The sequence below is a fragment of the Lepisosteus oculatus genome, chromosome 2 (assembly GCF_040954835.1).
Source record: "Lepisosteus oculatus isolate fLepOcu1 chromosome 2, fLepOcu1.hap2, whole genome shotgun sequence".
Classification (NCBI taxonomy): domain Eukaryota; kingdom Metazoa; phylum Chordata; class Actinopteri; order Semionotiformes; family Lepisosteidae; genus Lepisosteus; species Lepisosteus oculatus.
In genome coordinates this window covers 54,184,408-54,204,271 of record NC_090697.1, presented here as the reverse complement: position 1 = coordinate 54,204,271, position 19,864 = coordinate 54,184,408, and the positions used below count along the sequence as shown (strand labels likewise).

The 19,864-nt window shown below is 35.2% G+C and overlaps 1 protein-coding gene across 5 annotated transcripts in view; it reads right to left on the bottom strand.

Annotated features, from left to right (window-relative positions):
• Nucleotides 1-3,629: 3,629 nt before the first annotated feature.
• crim1 (cysteine rich transmembrane BMP regulator 1 (chordin-like)) overlaps nt 3,630-19,864 on the bottom strand; it is a 619,278-nt gene continuing 603,043 nt past the window's right edge. For all 5 annotated transcript variants that reach the window (XM_069179104.1, XM_069179116.1, XM_069179125.1 and 2 more), the window contains one exon: nt 3,630-6,263. In XM_069179104.1, the coding sequence (XP_069035205.1) occupies nt 6,087-6,263 (177 nt within the window). In that variant the 3' untranslated portion in view covers nt 3,630-6,086. The remainder of the gene's footprint in view (nt 6,264-19,864) is intronic.

Below are 19,864 nucleotides of genomic sequence, written 5' to 3'. Positions count from 1 at the left end.
GGCTGATGTGTGGTCCAGAACCAGTCAGAGTGATGAATGCAGCCTTCTTGGTGATGAATGGAATGTAGTCGCTGTGGGTGATACATGAGGCATTAAAACCCAGTGGTTACACAGTTCATTTAACCAGGCCAGAGGCTGATGGCAAAGAGGCGTGGTATTAGTCTACTGGAAATAAAAAATCTAGGCTCATAAAAAGACATAGTATCTGATTCTTGTTTTGTGACTCTCAAGCTCTCCTCACATACTAATCGTCACATACAAAAATTTGATTACAAGTATGTAATCTGCCTGAATGATGTACATATACAGGTTTATGGTATATTGCTTTATACTCCACCTGGCTTTGTTAAAGTGAGATCAATGATAAGTTAGAAGCTTGACATACAGTACATACAGTACCATTTTTTTCCAATTTATATGAGCATAAGATTGTAAACTATGAAATGTCTGTAAACCTTTCAAAGACAGCTTTATTGTTAAACACTTTTTTAAATTATGGACTTTAATTTTATATTAAAGACCAGTGGCCAGCTGGTCAGTGATACATAGATCCTCAAACTAGCTCAAAGGCTGAATGTTTAGACTGTCAAATTCCCCTTAAAACAGACAAACATTCATTAAATACGTCTTCACCAGCATAGTCTGACATTCTGAAATATAAAGCATCTCTGTGTATTTTATAGGTTAAAATTATTTTTTATTGATCATGTTAGTGTCATGCCTTGTACAGCTAGAGGGAACTTTACTTTTGTCCTGTTCCTAGTTCCCTGTGATTATTCATGTCTTTCCGGTGTCTTGTTGTGTAGCCTATTTACTTCCTGTGTCTGCTCTGCTCCTGGTTCAGCATTGAGAGTACAGATGTCATAAGAACCGCCTAGCACCAGGTCACTCCTGTCCGTGGCCTGAGGGCATATGTTTCTTTCCAACATTGTCTGACCCCCTGACCCTGGGCTAACCCCCATGTTGCCCCCTTTTCAGCTACGCATAGGGTCTCTACTGCTCTCCTTGATGTTCCACGGCTTGCCTTTCCGACATCGATGATAGTTATATTAATAAACTAATGTTCTGTTATAGGGTTACTTTAGTTTAAATTCATGCAGTGTAACACATGTGTATAAAAACATGGTTCAAATCCTGGGAACCTGAAACTCTGCAAGGCAAATCTACTAAACTTTCAGGCAAAAATGGGTGTAAATATACTTTCCAGACATTATATTAAGAAACCAGCCTGAAGTTCTGGGTGAAATAATAAATTATTGCTTTTCAGTTGAGTGGATTGAGAGGCCGGGTCACATTTATCTTTTCTGCTCAGCATGGTTGTCTTTCATGTAGCATTCTGACACCTCCACTAACACAGAGGAATTCATATTAGCCCAGTGCCAGAGAATGATGGGAGAGTAAAACTCATGTCAGGAGAAAGCTATAAGCAATAACATGCTGAAAGACACACAGCACCCCAGCTTAAAGAAGTGACTTGCATAATAAGTTACAGAAACAGATGATGATTACTTAGTTTACTAGAAGCATAGACATATCTGAAAAGTTAACATTGATCTTAGTATTAATATATCAGGAATGTGCAGTCTTGGTCCCAGAGGGTCATTTTGTCTGCAGTTTTTCATTTCAAGTCAGGTCTTAATGAGCCACAGTCCATTTTTGGCTTAATTGAACAAATTTAACCACATCACCCAACTCTTTAGGCTTTGATGATTTCAAGAGGCTTTAAATAGAAAAATTCCAGACACATACAGTACACCCTCCAAAGACTAGAAATGGACATCCTCATTATACTTCATTTGTAATTCACTTATTTTAAGAGTTTTCAAAACAGAGAAAATAACACATTTTAATGGCTTAATTTTGTGACATCAATGCATAATCAATGAAGTCTGATGAACTAAGAAGTGTATAGAGTTTTTAGTGTGCTTGGGATGTAAGGAGCTGTAAAGGATATAGCTGTTTGCTGTAAGTGAAGCCACTACACTACAATACTGATTTACCTGTTACAGCAGTAGTTTCTAAACAGGGGACCCTAAAAGAGCTTCCCTCAATGTGATGGCAAATTAACATCCATTATTACTAAACAGTGCTGCTTTTCTTCTTTTATTGAGAATCTCTTGAATCCATGGTGTTCAGTAGATGTTTCGTTGTTGTTACAAATGCAATATTTCCACCTCTTTTTGCCATTTAAAACAGAGAGCAAGGATGGGTAGAATGTCACTTTTAAAAGTGATGGTTTAAAAATGGGTCCCTCAGTTAATTAAGTTTTAGAATCTCTGCTTTTGGCGTTACAATCTTTATGAAATTAAGGACTTCATAATACTTGAACCATGCTTGTTTGACATCTGACTGTTTCAATTACTCTTGAACAGCTTCAGGCCAACTTTTAAGAAGCAATATAAAAAATAAGCATTGCCCAAGCCACAATTTCTAAATTCACCTACACATTACTGGGCTTAGTACAATATACAGATGCAGCCATTCAAAGTGCGCGGTACAGACACGTACCGCAGGTAATTGGCTGCGGTATCGCGTATCATGACGCAAGATGACGCGGTACGTGATTGGTTGACCGACAGGGGCACTCATGGTCCGTTATTCCCTTTTAATCAAATTCTAAAAGTATGCTTGTTGACTCCGGTATCACGTTAGTTAAAGACTTCGAAGCTTAAAATGTTTAGGGAGAAATGGAATACTGGTGTGTATTTTTTTCTTTAAAGTACCAAGACCAGCTATATACTGTATGTTTATGTTCCAAAATTAATATCGTTTATGGCCTTCACATGTGTTGCAGTATGCTCCTATTCTTTTATGCTCAGCTACTAAGATTTCCCTTCAGTGGTAAAATTAGATATGAATATTCAATACTTAAACGGGCACAGTTAAGACATTAAATATACATATACATACTGTATACAGTACAGTTTGCATACGGTAATATGTTTATGTTCCTAAATCAATCTCTTTTATGAGCATGTGAAAGGCATGGTGAATCACTGTACTTTGCATGATTGGAAACAAATGCGTGATTGCGAAATGCTGTGGTGTTACTTTTACAAAGACTGTCAATGAAAAAAAGAATGTTGACCAGGGCAATACTTTGAGTTTACACTTACAGCTTGTCCAAGGTCATTCATTATTAATACTATTAGTAATATCTTTGTTAAAGACTGATGGCCACAGCTCAAACATGAGAGGTTGAGCTTTATTAGCTCCACCTTGCGGAAATTCCGGATACTATTAGTTTGCTTGTCGTATTATAGGAGAATTTACAGTAACTAGCGGAATTTACCGGTAACTCGCGGTATTTACCGGTAGCTTGCGGTAGACTGCTTACAGCGTACCGGAAAATAATGCGGTATCGCCCGCGCATTTTGAATGGCTGCATCTGTACTTTAGAATTCCTGTACCACAGTGTTTTAACGTTACTTGTCCTGACCATATCAAAGTAGTGCTCCAAGAGTCTACTCAAGTAATTCCTTATAATTGTACCTGCTCGAGTGCACAAATGTTGTTTCAATTTGACATTAAAATATTGGTAGCATACAAATGTCCAGAAATAAATTGTCCAGTATAAATGGATATTTAAATAAACTGCTAACAAATATAAGTGAATGACTTACACAAGCTGTTTTAAAATTATTTATTGTGCTGCAAAGAGCCAAAAACAAAATGACAGGAAATTATTGTACTTATCGTATAGTTAAAAAAAAGAAAAAAGGAAAAAGTAATCAAGCAATCTGTGATACTGAAGGAAATTCAAAGTCACATCTTCATCTGTCTCCTTTAGAAATCTCTTTGCACTTTTTATTTTTACACCAGCACAATGGCAATGGAGCACAGAATGGATACAGTATGTAAAAGGATTCTTTTAGAAATGTACAAGAAAAAACACTTGCAATTCTTCTTTGTGTTAAATGTTCAGAAAATGACCCAGCTCACAGCAGCAAGCATTCTAAATACAGGAAAGTTTGCTTTTCAATAATAACTTGTTGAGTTTCTCAATTGGGGAATTTAAAGCCTCTTAAATTTTGCCTTTTTCAAACAAGGAATCTTAGTACAGTAGGAGAAAATAAAAGTTAAAACATTAAACTAGCTAAAGATATAGTTTTTCTATCTAGAACCTTCTGTTGTTAAATTTTTTAAGTTCTTGAAGAGACCAGTACATACACTAATCATTTATATTTCCCAAATTATTTTTTCAATTTAATAAATTAAGTAATTAAATCAATAAGTTAAATTTGTTTGATTTTTTTCTAACATTTCTCTTTTGGTAAGTGCCACTCAACTATTCACAATAATATCTGTAATTTCCACTATAAAACAAAAAAACCAAAACAAACATTTTTCACATTAAGCAAAGAAAGGGAAACTTTAATGAAAAGCACTTGTTAAAAAAGGTTATTATTATATAAAAGTGCCAAGACCTGTTAAAATGAATATTACTTGCATTTGTTTATACGATAGAAAAATATTGTGTACAATATCTTTCCTTGTGTACAATCCTTGTATCCCTGTCCTTGTGTACAAGGACAAACTGCCACAAATTCCCAGCTTATTTCTGGAGACATTCCAGCAGTTTTGACATAAGAAACAATTCTTAAAGGAGATAAAAAACAAATGTATCTAGAAGCCATGCTTTAAAAAAACACTCTGTCTGGGCCACATTTTCTAACACATTCTATGCACTCTATTAAAAGTTTAATCAAGGTGAAGCAAACTGCAGTGAGCAATGTATTTGAGAGTGAAGCTGAACTATCAGAAAATTAAAAAACAAAATTAAACAAAAACATAGGTAGAATGAGATTCTCCCTTTTCCCTTTTGCCTCAAACTCATAAGCCTTGAAGCATGGATGGGGAATGCCTGTTTAACTATTTCAGATAAAATCATTTTTTCTCAGTTATAAATACATTCAACAGGAAACAAAACATAGAAAATTATATATAATATATATACAATACTTTTTATTTGTTTTAGCATAAAATATTTACATAAATATTCCTATAATGATAACTTTTTAGGAAGCATAATCTTATTTTCATTTGATTCTGAGCTGCAAAGAAAAATAGTGCTTGAATAATATACAATTCAGCAGCTCCCCAGGTAAGGAAGCAATTTCTAAATCTGCATAACTGGTAAATAAAAATCTACTGATTTTTTGTAGTATATTGTTAGCATTAGCTTCCAACCCTTCAAAACCCTCCAATTACCCACTGTAACTTAAAACTGGGTCGACATCTACCTTCTGCTGTCTTACATATACACATCAAAAACCAGTGCTCAAATACAGAAAACAGTAGGCCTCAAGGCTTTGGTTTTGTGTTGTGTTTATAATTTGTTACCTTGGAGGTTAGTAAACCCAGTAGAACTAGCCATTAAAAATCAAAAGCAGCACACGTTTGTAATTTATGTGTTCAATATTAACCTGCCCTTTATGCTGCTTTCTGCTATATTAACTTTTTCTAGATGCATTATTAAAAGCGCAAGCCCTTATTTTTGGAAAGACTGTTGTGCAAACATATCAGGCCTAATGCCTTGTAGTTTCCAGTCTATTGCAATGCTTCAAGCAAACAGGTTTAAAAGGAGGCATGTTTTTTTTTTTCATTTTTAGTCCTTTAGCGGATTAGGCTTCGTCAAAAGCAGTTTCAGAGCAGCAAAGAAAGCCAATGTCTGGGTCTGCCCTGGAGAGATGCTCCCTAGTCTTAAAGTCAGTCTGAAAGATACTTACACCAACAAGGTCCATTCCCTCTACAATAATATTAAAAAAGAACATACATTTTTAACAGGTTTTAGAACTTTGGTGCTAAAGTGTTCTAGGAAACACTTGGTCAGAATATCACTGCGAAAGAAAACAGGAATGTTATTATCGGGCACGCTGCAGGAGACAGCCTGTCTTGTCCCAGAGCTGAAAAATGAGTTCACAAACCTACCACAATCCATCAGGCAAGTGAGAAATCAGTTATATTTTTTCTCAATGATAATTTTTATTATACTGTATTTGTTTTGTGTTTTTTTTATTTATTTTTTTTTCTGTGTACAGTTCACTACATTTTCTCTTTCAGTGCTTAACGGTGCTGTGTGCTCTTCACACAGTTTGGTAGAAATTGTCTGCCATCAAGTTGTTCTGTTTCTGCATGCTGTAGTAGCCACTGTATCTTGAGTCAGGATCTGCCATCCTCAGCATTCGTTGGGGGCTGTTCACTTGCACCATAGTGCCCTTCTTACAGTCCACATACACCAGCTGGTTGTTTAGGCAGGTGGGCTATAAAAAATAAAATACAAAAAAGTAAAACATTTGATGATTTTTTATTTATTAAGATTATTGAGGGTAATAAAATGTGCTAGAAAAACATAAATTATGTAGGCACACAATAGTAGTGGCTTCAATAATACTTAATCAGGCTGTTTATGAGTCATGATTTATGGGTTACCATCCAATAATAATTTTCCTCAATGCAAGGAGGGCTGTGATATATGGGTTATGGCTGAATTTCAATAGATTCTTTACATGCAATGCATGAAGCACAGACAAAATTGTAAAAGAAGAGAATACATTTTGGTATATGTGAGGTATACAAAGTTGTGATTAAAACAATTCACATCAGGTCTAACAGTGTGGATTTAAAAAAATATTTTCTTTGGAAACAAAAGACTTTATTCTAGCAATAATCTTTCTACATATAACCAGTGCAAAAATTTGCTATTTCAACTTTGGTTTTTATATATTTAGTATAATATATATTAAAGCACATTATGTTTAATGTTTGCACTGTATAACATAAAAGTAGCTATTCACCATGTCTTGCTTATTGTGTTACAATATGGATAACGTACGTGGACAATCATTATGTATTTTATTTGGATGTTTTGCTTGTTAGTTTTGCCACTAAACACTATTACAGTATGTGAAAGTGAAAACAAAATTCTACAGATCCTCTGAAATTCATTCTAAACATAAAACAGAAAACGAATTGCATACAGATGCAGCCATTCAAAGTGCACGGTACAGACATGTACCAGAGGTAATTGGCTACGGCGTCGCGCATCGTGACGCAAGATGACGCGGGGTACCGAGGTACGTGATTGGTTGACCGACAGGGGCACTCGTGGTCTGTTGGTCTGCCGTAGAAAGACTTACAGTAAACGTCTTTATTGTGCCCGTTGTAGATATTGAATTTTACCACTGAAGGGAAATCTTAGTAGCTGAGCATAAAAAGAATAGGAGCATACTGTAACGCGTGTGAAGGCCATAAACGATATTAATTTTGGAACATTAACATACAGTATATGGCTGGTCTTGGTACTTTAAAGAAAAAATACACACCAGTATTCCATTTCTCCCTAAACATTTTAAGCATCGAAGTCTTTAACTAAAGAGATACCGGAGTCAACAAGCATACTTTTAGAATTTGATTAAAAGGGAATATAATATGGAATCGCGTATCTAACGAAATTAATAACGGTATAATTATATTCATGTAGCGCAGCACAAGAATAGTACACGCTGTACATTGTCTGTCGATAATGTTTCTGTAGTGCTTTTTCAGCAGTCTGCATGTGACCTTGCTGGTGGCGCTGTGTGTTAGGTTCCTGACTCCCATGTCACACGGTTTGTGATTGAATCCCACTAAAACTATGACTCTTTTTTTAACAAACATTTCATTTGAAAAAATGAAACGTTTCCCTTGTTCAGAGATTAAATAAAACCTCACTCGCACCAAACAAATTTATATTTCTAAATATCATAACATGATCGGATTTAAGTCTTTTTAATAACAATTAATAGTCACCTATGCGTTACAAAATAAACATTTATATTGATTTGAATCGAGTTTTGATTTAAATCGTAAACGCGTGTTTAAATATATGTGTTTAAAGGCTATATATAAAAGTGCTGATTCTTATGGAATGTGTTCCGCTGGGGATTCAAAAAATTTATTTTTTTTAATCGCGTATCTAAGGAAAATAGCAGTATAACTTTGTTCATGCACATCATTATACAGTATCTCAATTTGTATTTCTATAAAAAAAAAATCGTTTGCCCAGCATCTATTGTTGTTATTGTTTTTATCCTGTAAAGCGCTTTGAGGTGCACAGCTTTTTCACCACTTAGATTACTTTTTGACACCATCCTTACACAAAGCAGAAACTGATTGTATTTTCCGATGACATACTGTACAAGTGCAAAGATTACAGATTTTAATCGTCTTTTTTCTGAACCAGGGAAAATCTGATCATGTTTCTCTATAACAATAATAAAAAACTTTATTTTACATATCACCTTTAAAAGTGGCATCTCAAAACAATACAGTAGATGACACACACAGATTACAAAGTAAATACCCAAACAAACGTAAATGTGTTTTTAATAAAATGCTTTCATTCATTCAACAGAGAGAGAGCGTAAAACCTGAGTGTAACAGCTGTTCCTTTTTCTGATCACCCGCTCTCTGAGATACATGAGAATCCAGGCTTTTTTATCAACGCTTTCTTTTCTGTATACCAGATATTATGGAACCACTTCAGAAGGGTGTCAGCCAGTCAGATTCCAGGAATTGGTACTTTAAAGGAAAAATACACACCGGTATTCCATTTCTCCCTAAACATTTTAAGCATCGAAGTATTTAACTAACGTGAAATAGCGTGTGAAAAAGTGGTAGTTTTAAGCTTTTCTGCTAATATAATATGGAATCGCGTATCTAAAGAATTTAATAACGACATGATTATATTCTTGTACTGCGACAGGGCTGTGTAGGGCTGTTTCGCCTCTCTCTTCATGCGACTGTACCAGGAAGAGCATTTCTTTCTATTCAAAACATGTATTTTAAAAGTGTAAGAAGTAAAAACCTTACAGCGTACACAGATTTCTAAACTGATCAGGATCATTATCTTTGTCTTATGCATAATAATGTTCACCGCTCTGTCCAGCAAATTAATAATAAACTTTATTTTATATAGCGTTTTAAACGAATAAGTAATTAGATTGCTCATAAACCTAATCACTTGCTTTTTCTTGTTATTTAGGCTCAGATTTCAACTATAGATCGTATTATTAATAACCATAATAACAACCAACCAACAAAAACAACCATATAAACATAATACCAACCAAAAACATAGATAACGACCACAATACAAAATCAAATATATCAAACCATTATACTTTTGCAAATTCCTCGAATTATCATAATCCCGCCCCTTATGCAAAACCAAACCCTCCTCCCATCCCAGTTTATCCTCTTTATCATGAACAAAATCCACCTCAATTTTCAACATAAAGCATTACACAAAATCAATACCTCAACACTCCATACTCAACAACGATAATTCACAAACAGCCAGAACATGTAACTCCACATTTCCAAACAGACCTCATTTCCATAGCCCTTATGCAAAACCAACATTCCTCCCCTGTTCTCTCTCTCCCCTGGCGTTTGTAATCGTTTATTTTCAAATAAATTTTAGCAAAGTCATGTATTTTAAAAATCTTAATATTTTTATTTTATGTCTTTATTTAGTGGTTTTATTAGGAAAGGAGGGTTTCTTTCGCCGTGGTCGGGTTGAAATTAGAAGCTTACCATGCCCAGACTGTTACACCAACGTATTAGCATGTTAAAGCGATTTCATTAAGGAGCCTCGCCTTTCTTAACTAGTACTGTACTTACTGGGTTTTTGAGGGGGGGGGTGTCTATCGCTGGAAATCTCGCCTCCTTCTACTTTGAAAATACCTGTGAAACTGGTTTAATTCGTCACAGCCAGCACTCCTGCAGAGAGGGGGGTTGTATTTGCAGTGTATACAGTAGATGGGAAAGCCAGAGCCAACCTCTACGCCGCCCACGTGTTATGCTCTTCCTTAATGTCTAAGCCGGAACGCATCATTATATTTCATAAAAAAAAAATCGTTTGCCCAGCCTAACAGTATTGTTGTCATTGTTTTTAACCTGTAAAGCGCTTTGAGGAGCTACCTTTAAAGGTGCCATATACAATAAAGTTCATTATTATTACTATTGTTAATTTGCTGGACAGAGAGGTAAAAATTATTACACAGAAGACAAAGAAAGCGATTTACGTTGCATTGTGCATTGTGCTGCTGTAATACAGTTTTAAATAATTAAAAGTCTAAACAGTATCAGCTTTATTTATGTGTTTTAAATAAAGGCGATTTAAACGTGATTCAAATCAATATAAATGTTTATATTGTTACGCCTAGGTGACTATTCATTGTTATTAAAATGACTTAAATTTGAACATGTTGTGATATTTAGAAATATAAATTTGTTTGGTGTGAGTGAGGTTTTTTTCCCCCAACAACCTTCCAGAGGAGCTATAAATATTTTAAATAAATACACACAGTATTGCTCATAAGGTCTGCTATTTGAGGTCCAGTTATTTAGATGCATACATCTTATTTTATCTCATCTTTTCAGCTGAGATACACAGATCATACATAAACAATGCAGTAAAAAAATGTCTCATCAAGTATTTAATCATTAGGTATAACAGTTTCCCTTTAGGCCTCTGACAACACCACCTTCTACCTTGTGAATACTAGTACCTCCTAATTGTCTAAAGGCTTTATTTAAAAAAAAAAAAACTGATGTGCTGAAACAGTACAATTAAACACGCTCTGCAGAAAAGGGGATGGTTGTTAGGTCAGCTTCAGTTTTACAGGTACAGTACACATTTGATTTAATTAAAATTACGAGGTACTCTGTATCTGCAGGACTCAAGAGGCTCTCAGTCATGTCACTTTGCAGTTGATGTCTCCTAGAGGTTCCTAGATTCTTATTGTAAATAAAAGGAACAGCATACAGTGGGACTTTTTCAAAAACGGGGAACAAATTTCAACATCCGACTGCACCAAGCACACAAATATTGGTTCTAGGCTCCTGAATCACCTTTGGTCCCTGGATCATTGCTTTTAACCATTTACACAAGGTTTTTACTGTAAAGCACTTTCACAGCTCAACATAAATGGACCTTCTGGAGCACAGGCTTTAAAGGAGCTTTTAAAAAAAAACAGACTTTGCCTTTCCTGTTATAAGCTATTGTTTTAGCATATGACAAGCATGCCCTTATTATGGTGATATCCTCCTAAACATTGGAGAAATAACTCTAGAAGTTCAATTAAAACAGAAATGCTTCAAATCACTTGGGATACAACAAAAAAGTGGTGTATTATAAAGCGTGTTAAAAATGTAGCTAGTTTGTTTTCATACCTTAGATTATAATAAAACCTCACCATTTAACACCAACAGGTGTTTTCTTGAAGTCTGCTAGCTTCAAAGTTTGGCTTTTGTGTATAATGATAGTGAATTGCATTGGAAAACTTAAAATATCTCGCGTTAAATTGGCTACAAATGCAAGAATTCAACCAGATATTCTTACTTGTAAAATGTCTACTGTTGCATTGCAGTTAGTTAATGTCCATAGTCAGCAATCTAAACTTTATTTTTAAGCTTTAATGATTGATGTTGTAGGGAAAACCGGTTCAGGGACGCCAAATATGTAATCATAGTGACTCTCTGAAGGCACCAGTTCTGTAGGGTTTGGGCATTTACTGAGACAATTATTAATTGTAGCAGTAAATCACAAAGTTGATTCTTTTGATGGCTTTAGAATCCAACCATGCGACATAACTCAAACAACGCGCACACACAGGTACTAATACACGAGGATACATTTATTAATACATAGAATATGCATGTAAAACTAACAGATCTTATCGAGAGGGTTATCAGAATACAAAAGATATATATTCAGTCAGTTACAAAGTGTTACACATATCAAGAGGACATACGTTCAGTATATCATTCATTAAGACCGTTTCGTAAAGTGAACTTGGTTACAACTTCTACATTAGATACTCAAAACAAGTACATAACTCTTAGGAATTAAATTGATATCAACTGGTTGGGATAACAATTGAATTCTCGAGCTGTAATGCATTAAAGTTGAATACTCATCCAATCTTTGGGGATTCAGATCTCCTGCGGGCACAAAGAAACAGTTGCAGGCTGTTGCTGTCCAATCCGCGCTCTCTGGCTCGGTGCCAGGCTGTGCTGTGCGGCTTGCGATGGTGCGCTGCTGATGCTCATTGTTGGCTTTAACTAGCAAAGTTTGTGCACAGGAGAAAAGATGACTGTGGGTCCCAGCAAGTCAGGAAGAGGACCGGTTCGTTCCTGATGAAGAGCTAGTTCTGAATAGTGATTCAGCTGTCCACAGTTCCGACCTGTTCACGAGGCCTGCTGCTGGTTACTCTCTGGCAACCTCCACTCTAGACTCTTAGAACAAAGGAAGGTTCTGGCACTCGGACACACTGGCCGTTCCGTGGTTGTCCGGGCTGAGTCTCAGGATGGTCAGGAGGCGCGCTGCGAGAATGTCCTGCCCTTGGGAGCTTTCTGCTCCTGGGCCGTCCTGCCGTGGAATTCTCCTTTGAATTCCCTTTAGAACAGTCCACAGAATCCTCTCCAGAATCTTACTGAATCTTACTGACTCTCCCTAAATCTTGTTGAATCTGAATCTGAATCTCGTCTGAATCTGAATCTGAATCTGAATCTCTCAGGCTCTCTGTGTTGCCTGTTTTTACCTGGAGGAACTTCAGCTCATTGATTGGCTGAAAGTTCCATGGGCATCAGAGTCCCACGTGGGTTACTCAGCCCTACCAGTCCCTGATTGGTTGATCAAGGTGAGATATGAGTCAATTAATCCTGACACTTAGTAATGCAGTCCAGATGTCGAACTGGCACTCCCTAGACAGATAGGCGCCAATGGATGACCATTGATCATGATAGCCAGGCTTAGCTAAGTGCATCCCCCTTTGGGAGCTGTCATTATCAAAAGAAAACATCTTGCATGAATGGTTTCTCTGTGGCTGCACCACAGAGATGAACAGAGAAATGGGGCCTCATTTGGGAAGCTCAGAAACACTTAATTCTGCCTTATTAATAAGCCTCACCGCTACAATGTTGTCCCAGTAACCTTTAGAAATTCTATAGTACTTCACAAATGCTTTGTGTGTTTGGAAATCTTTTGAGTACAAGCCTTATAAAAATAGGTTTAGTTTTCACAGGACATCACAAAGAAATAGGATGGTATAATTCTTATAATTGCTTAGTGATTGTATTTGGAAGATTATGGACTAAACAGACTTCAGGGATGCCAGTGGATCATTGTGCTATTTGGAATTATTCCAAAAATCAAGTGACTTCTTTGCTGTAGTATCTTTAGTATTATTTATTTAGTATTAATAAAGAATAGAATTATTAAAGTCGTGCGATGTGTAAGCGGGATATGTAAAATAATGTAAAATAAAGTTTTTTATTATTGTTATAGAGAAACATGATCAGATTTTCCCTGGTTCAGAAAAAATACGATTAAAATCTGTAATCTTTCCACTTGTATGTCATCGGACATTAACGAGTACAACCCCCTCTCTGCCGGAGTGCTGGCTGTGACAAATTAAACCGGTTTCACAGTTTTTTTCAAAGTAGGAAGTACAGTGTTAACTAGTAGCTAGGCTCCTCAATGAAATCGCTTTAACATGCTAATGCGTTGGTGTAACAGTCCGGGAGTGGCAAGTTTCCAATGTCAACTCGACTCGATTGGAAGACAATGAACGTATTTTAGCCCTAAATGAATTAATAGCAAACATGGTTTACATAAAAGACATTTTTCCAAGAAAGTTTATAATAATACGATCTATAGTTGAAATCTGAGCCTAAATATAAAGGAAAAGCATTTTCAGAGAGCAATCACGCTGTGTTTATGTAGAAAAAGCGATTAGGTTTATGAGCAATCTAATTACCTATTCGCTTAAAACGCTATATAAAATAAAGTTTATTTAAAGATGAATGATAAGTGTCGCAGTTTAAATAATTTTCGTAGTAGGGCCTTGACAGATTCCAAGTGCATTTTTGCAATTTCCGTTGCATTGTCCAATGTGCTGTTGTAATACAGTTTAGAATACAGTAAGTCTAAACTGTATCAGCTTTATTTATGGGTTGCAATTTAGAAAAAGTCAAAAACCGCAATCAAAATGCAATTTAGAGCTTTCTGGCAAGAGGAGACACCCAAATTATAATGTAACATGTCACTGTTTGTGCATGAACAAAGTTATACTGCAATTTTCCTTAGATAAGCGATTAAAAAAAATAAATTTTTCGAATCCCCGGCAGAACACATTCCATAAGAATCAGCGCTTTTATACAGTATATCGCCTTTAAACACATATATTTAAACATGCGTTTACGATTTAAATCAAAATGCGATTCAAATCAATATAAAAGTTTATTTTGTAACGCATAGGTGACTATTCATTGTTTTTAAAAAGACTTAAATTGGATCATGTTGTAATATTTAGAAATATAAATTTGTTTGGTGCGAGTGAGGTTTTATTTAATCTCTGACCAAGGGAAACGTTTCATTTTTTCAAAGAAATGTTTGTTAAAAAATAAAGTCATAGTTCCATGGGATTCAATCACAGACCATGTGACATGGGAGTCAGGAAACTAACACACAGCGCCACCAGCGCGGTCACATGCAGACTGCTGAAAAAGCACTATAGAAACATTATCGACAGACAATGTACAGATTTGATAAAGCTACAGTATAAAATAATGTAACTAGGCACGGAACAAGTTTACAGCACAGTACAATAATAAATGCTGACCATGACTTTAGAAGCATAAATTACCTTACACTCAATTTAAACACAAGCGAATACATATGCAGGACAACTAGAGAAGACGTTTTACAGAGGATGGATTTTTAGAAACATCCCATCAGTGACATCACTGAAGTCAACTCCTAGGTACTGTAACTGTCGTGTGGATAGTTTCACAAGAATCAGACAAAGGTTTAAGCATCGCTTGTTCTAGATAAAACTGCAAAAAAAAAACAACAACCCATAATGTACTTCTTTGCGGCTCTGTTTGCCCAAATCATATATTCACGACGTGAAATTAGAAAATAATATTAAGTAACCAAAATCCGCAATATGGAAACAGAACCTGTGTAATTGTTGACAGATGATGTACTCATAACATTTTTACAAGACGAACTACAACATTTAAAAAATGGCTTGTATGTACTTGATATCTCTAATCAATCCACTGCACTGCATTAAAACAAAACGAAAACTAGAATGCCCTGGGCATACCGTTTCGCGCTTCTTATCAGTTGCTCAAAAGTAATTTGACCGTATGAAATGCAAAATATAAACCTAGAAACATATACGTGAGCAGTATTTACATAGTATCGGTGTCAAGACATACCTCTCAAATACTGTAAATCAAGTTAAAAATATCTCAAGAGTGATTCTGGTCATAATGAAACCATGTTTAGTGTATGTTTTCTTTAAAGTACCGAGACCAGCCATATACTGTATATACTGTATGTTCCAAAATTAATATTGTTTATGGCCTTCACACACATTGCAGTATGCTCCTATTCTTTTTATGCTCAGCTACTAAGATTTCCCTTCAGTGGTAAAATTTCATATGAATATTCAATACTTAAACGGGCACAGTTAAGACATTAAATATACATATACATACTGTATACAGTACAGTTTGCATACGGTAATATGTTTATGTTCCTAAATCAATCTCTTTTATGAGCATGTGAAAGGCATGGTGAATCGATTCTCAAAAATTACTGTACTTTGATTGGATTGGAAACAAATGCGTGATTGCGAAATGCTGTGGTTTTACTTTTACAAATACGGTCAATGAAAAAATAATGTGGACCAGGGCAATACTTTGAGTTTACAGCTTGTCCAAGGTCATTCATTATTAATACTATTAGTAATATCTTAGTTAAAGACTTTGATGGCGACAGCTCAAACATGAGAGGTTGAGCTTTATTCCGGATACTATTATTTTGCTAGCGGTATTTACCGGTAACTCGCGGTAGACTGCGTACAGCTTACCGGAAAATAATGCGGTATCGCCCGCGCATTTTGAATGGCTGCATCTGTACAGTATTTACCCCCTTTGCATGACCCACTTACTCTAGATATAGACTCTAGTACAACCAATTATCTTTAAAAGTCACACAATTAGTTGAATGGAGTCCAGCTTTGTACAATGAAGATGTTTCACATGAGTTCAGATTAAATATACCTATCTCCCTGAAGTCCCACAGTTGATTAATACAGTCCCCAACAAAAACTACATTATGAAGACAAAGGAACATTCAAAGGAAAATGAGGGCACGGTTATTGAAAAGAACCAATCAGGGGAAGGGTGTAAGAAAAATTTCAAAGCACTGAATTGAATTGAAAACTGCTGTTCACAAATTGTCCCCCATCCAACCTGAGGGAGCTTGGAGTACAGTGCCCAGATCTGCAAAGCTTGTAGAGTCTCTTGGCAGTAAATTCTTCCTAAGGTGCCTTTACCAAATATTGACTCAAGGGGTGTAAATAGTCATGCAATCAGTTATGCTCTGTTTTATATTTATAATTAAAGAGGATCTGAAGAATTTTGTTTTCAGTTTGACATAATAGAGTGTTTTGTGTCGATCAATGGCAAACAAATCCCAATTATGATTCTATATTGTAACACAATAAAATGTGAAAGTCCAAGGGGGTAAAAACTTTTGATAGCCACTGTACAATACAGCTTAATTATAAACCAATAGAAGACTACTTCTTGAACAAGGGAGCTCTACTATGTGAACATTTAGTACAATCGTTTTCATATAAAATATAAAAGCTGCAACATAAAAGAACCAAATCACTTAAAACACAACACATAAAACAATCTCAGTGTTTTGAGATTTTCAATATCATTTGCAAGCACAAAAAATCTAGAAAAGGGATTCAGCATGTGATTGCATAGACGTTTGAGTATGTAATACTAGTTTTTGATCAAGAATTTCATTAAAAATGTCTCAAGTGCATAAATCCACTTGAGGAAAGGCTGATGAGGCTCAATAGATCAATAAGCTTCTAGAAACAGCTGATTTTATTGAAATAGGATAGTATCCGAAAGCACCTTGTAAAACCGCCAGGTGGAGCTAATAAAGCTTAATGTCTCATGTACAGTAAAATTGAAATCTAATAAGTAAATTGATTCTTAAAATGTAGAGAGCTTTGCAAAAAATATATTGGTGCTTTTAGAAAATATATTTCAAGGATGTAACTGCTGTGCTACAGTACGTGCAGAACTGTAGAAAACAGTGCTTCAACAAAGTACACTGTTTAGGTTACTTTAGAAGACAATGTACCAAAACAATATATGCTGTCTAGGTCATTAGATTACCTGAAAGTAGGTTCTGGTTTTAACGTGCTTGTTCTAACATTATTAAGCTTATATTGTGTACTTATAAGTACATTTTATCCTTTTCTAAGAATACATACTTTAGTAAGAACACCACTTGCTGTTACTGTAAAAAAATAAAAGTTGTACTAATTCAATACCACTTGATAATAATATTAATATTATTATAATAATATTAATATTATTAATAACATTAATATTGACATCGTGTAAGCAGCTAAAATATTTTGGAAACATATTTTGGACATTTTGGAAACATTTTGACATTTGTTTCTTTTTAAAAAGCTTGTATTTTTCTTATAGTGGTAATGGAGAACATACCGTACAGTATGTTGGAACTGTACCATGCCGTTTTATCCTTTTCTAAGAATACATAGTAAGAACACTACTTGCTGTAATTGTAAAAAGATAAATGTTGTGATTTAACATCACTTGATAGTCCTATTAATATGGATGGGTAGCTGCGTCAGCATGCGTAGGCTGCAAAGGAACAAGTAATAGGTTTATTCCATGCTGAAAAAAAGAAGAAAGAGAACACAACGTTTCGGCCGTGGAGCCTTCTTCAGGTGTGAGAGAGACAGGGCAGTAGGCAAATGACCATGGATGAGCTGTAAACTGAAGAGTTAGAGAAGACACGTTGAGTCTTGTCTTATCAGCTTGGAATTTAACCTTTACACCGATCCTTTTGTCTATATTTTTTACAGAGCCGGATGAGTAAAAATAGATTGGGGGTTAGTTTCCCAAAAACGATTAATCTTAGAGATTAACGAGAAGCTTTACGATGTAGGTTTGTAACATACATGCTACTTTTTCATCTGTTTCCTAAAACCCTCTTAAATGGTCATTTACAAGCAAGTATAAAGTACTTCTTTGTTAACCTCACCCCTGAAGTCGCTTAGCAAAAAGCATCACAAGTCGATTGAAAAACTATACTTTCATTATACAGTATGGTGTAGGTTTTGGTCTTTCAGTGGGATGAAATAAACTTGTGAAATAGAATATGAAGTAAACATGACATCATAATTTAACAATCAATTAAGCGAAAGTGTATAGATAGACACAAAATGGGACACCTATTGTTTCTAAGAGAAAATAAAATAAAAGACTGACATGCTGTAAAAGAAAACCAAGACTGACTGCGTGGACAGTGTACAGTATGCGTCCTGCACGGCGTCTTTGATTTAAAGCAAGATTTTTTTGGCGTGTTGCCATTGTTAAAAATCACAGTGTTTCATGAGAAAATACTGTTGTTATTTATAGTTATTGGGTGTATTGGAACTACATTTTAATTGGTCTTATTAACCAAATTATGAATGACATCTGGAAAAATTTAATAAGCTTGGCATGTTTTACTCAACAAATACAGGACATATAATCAAATTTAAAAACAAATAGGTCTAAGCTTTACTGTCAACAATCACGACAGAACATAAAACGGTATTCGAAATTTAAATATAAATAAATATTAGGCCCAGTGATTTAACTTATTGCATTACTGCATTTCATCATGAATCACATATAATCTAGTCGAGTATAAAATTTAGCATTTTTTATTTTTTAAATTAAATGTATTGTAACGGATTGGGTTTCTCTGGGCATGTGCCCTTGCTGCTCCCATACAAATACAAGTAGAGGAGAAAATACAGATAAAGAAAGAAAACATAAAAAACAATTAACTGCCAGCAGTAATGAGGTAAATATTTATGTAACCAAGTTATATTTTTACATATATGAAATGTTTTCCTTGCTTTAGCATTTTTCACGTTCTTTATGGAATTTAAATCAAATTTAAACTCCACCTCATAAAGTACTAAAAGAGGGAGTTTTATTGGCCCATTTGACTTATGAATATTAAATTTACCCAGGATGAATAATACATTCAAAACTGTATAAATAAATGTTCTTTTTCCCAATTTCCTCTTACATAGTACATCAAAACATCAAACTCCTTTGTAGAAAATCTTAGTATACTAAATTTCCAGAGAACTGTCATGATGTGAAATTAATGTGCTCTATCTGGTGATCTCTGTCGCTAAGGTTGGCACAAGAGGTAGCCAGCACTTAGTGATTAACGAGTGGGTCGGGGAGCACATAGATTCTGAAGGATTTAATGTGATACTTTAGTTACGATGGGTTTTGGGAAACACTCGTAAATTAATGATGGATTAATTTATGATGTTCTTAGCGCTACGATGCTTTCGGGAAACTCACCCTGGATTAATAACTGGAGAAAGGAAAGATATTTCACACATACTTTGAAACCATACTGCTTTGGAACAGCAGGACGTGAGATCAGGCTGGGAGAGATGGTGGTATTTCCTCCGCAAACTGTATTCGCTACACTATTATAATGAATCCATGAGGCATATCGTTCAAATTTCAGAATTATAAAAAATAAACCTTTGTTGAGTTTGCACGAGAGACAAAAGGTACCTTTTGAGAAGTTGTGTACTGCTTGCAAGGTAGCTGATTTTGACAAACAGCTAATTTTGCTTGAAGAATTTAAAATCTGTCTGGAATGTAGCTTTTTTTAATTGAGTAGAAAGTCACCTTATCTTACAAGCGGCTCTGTAAGAAGAGT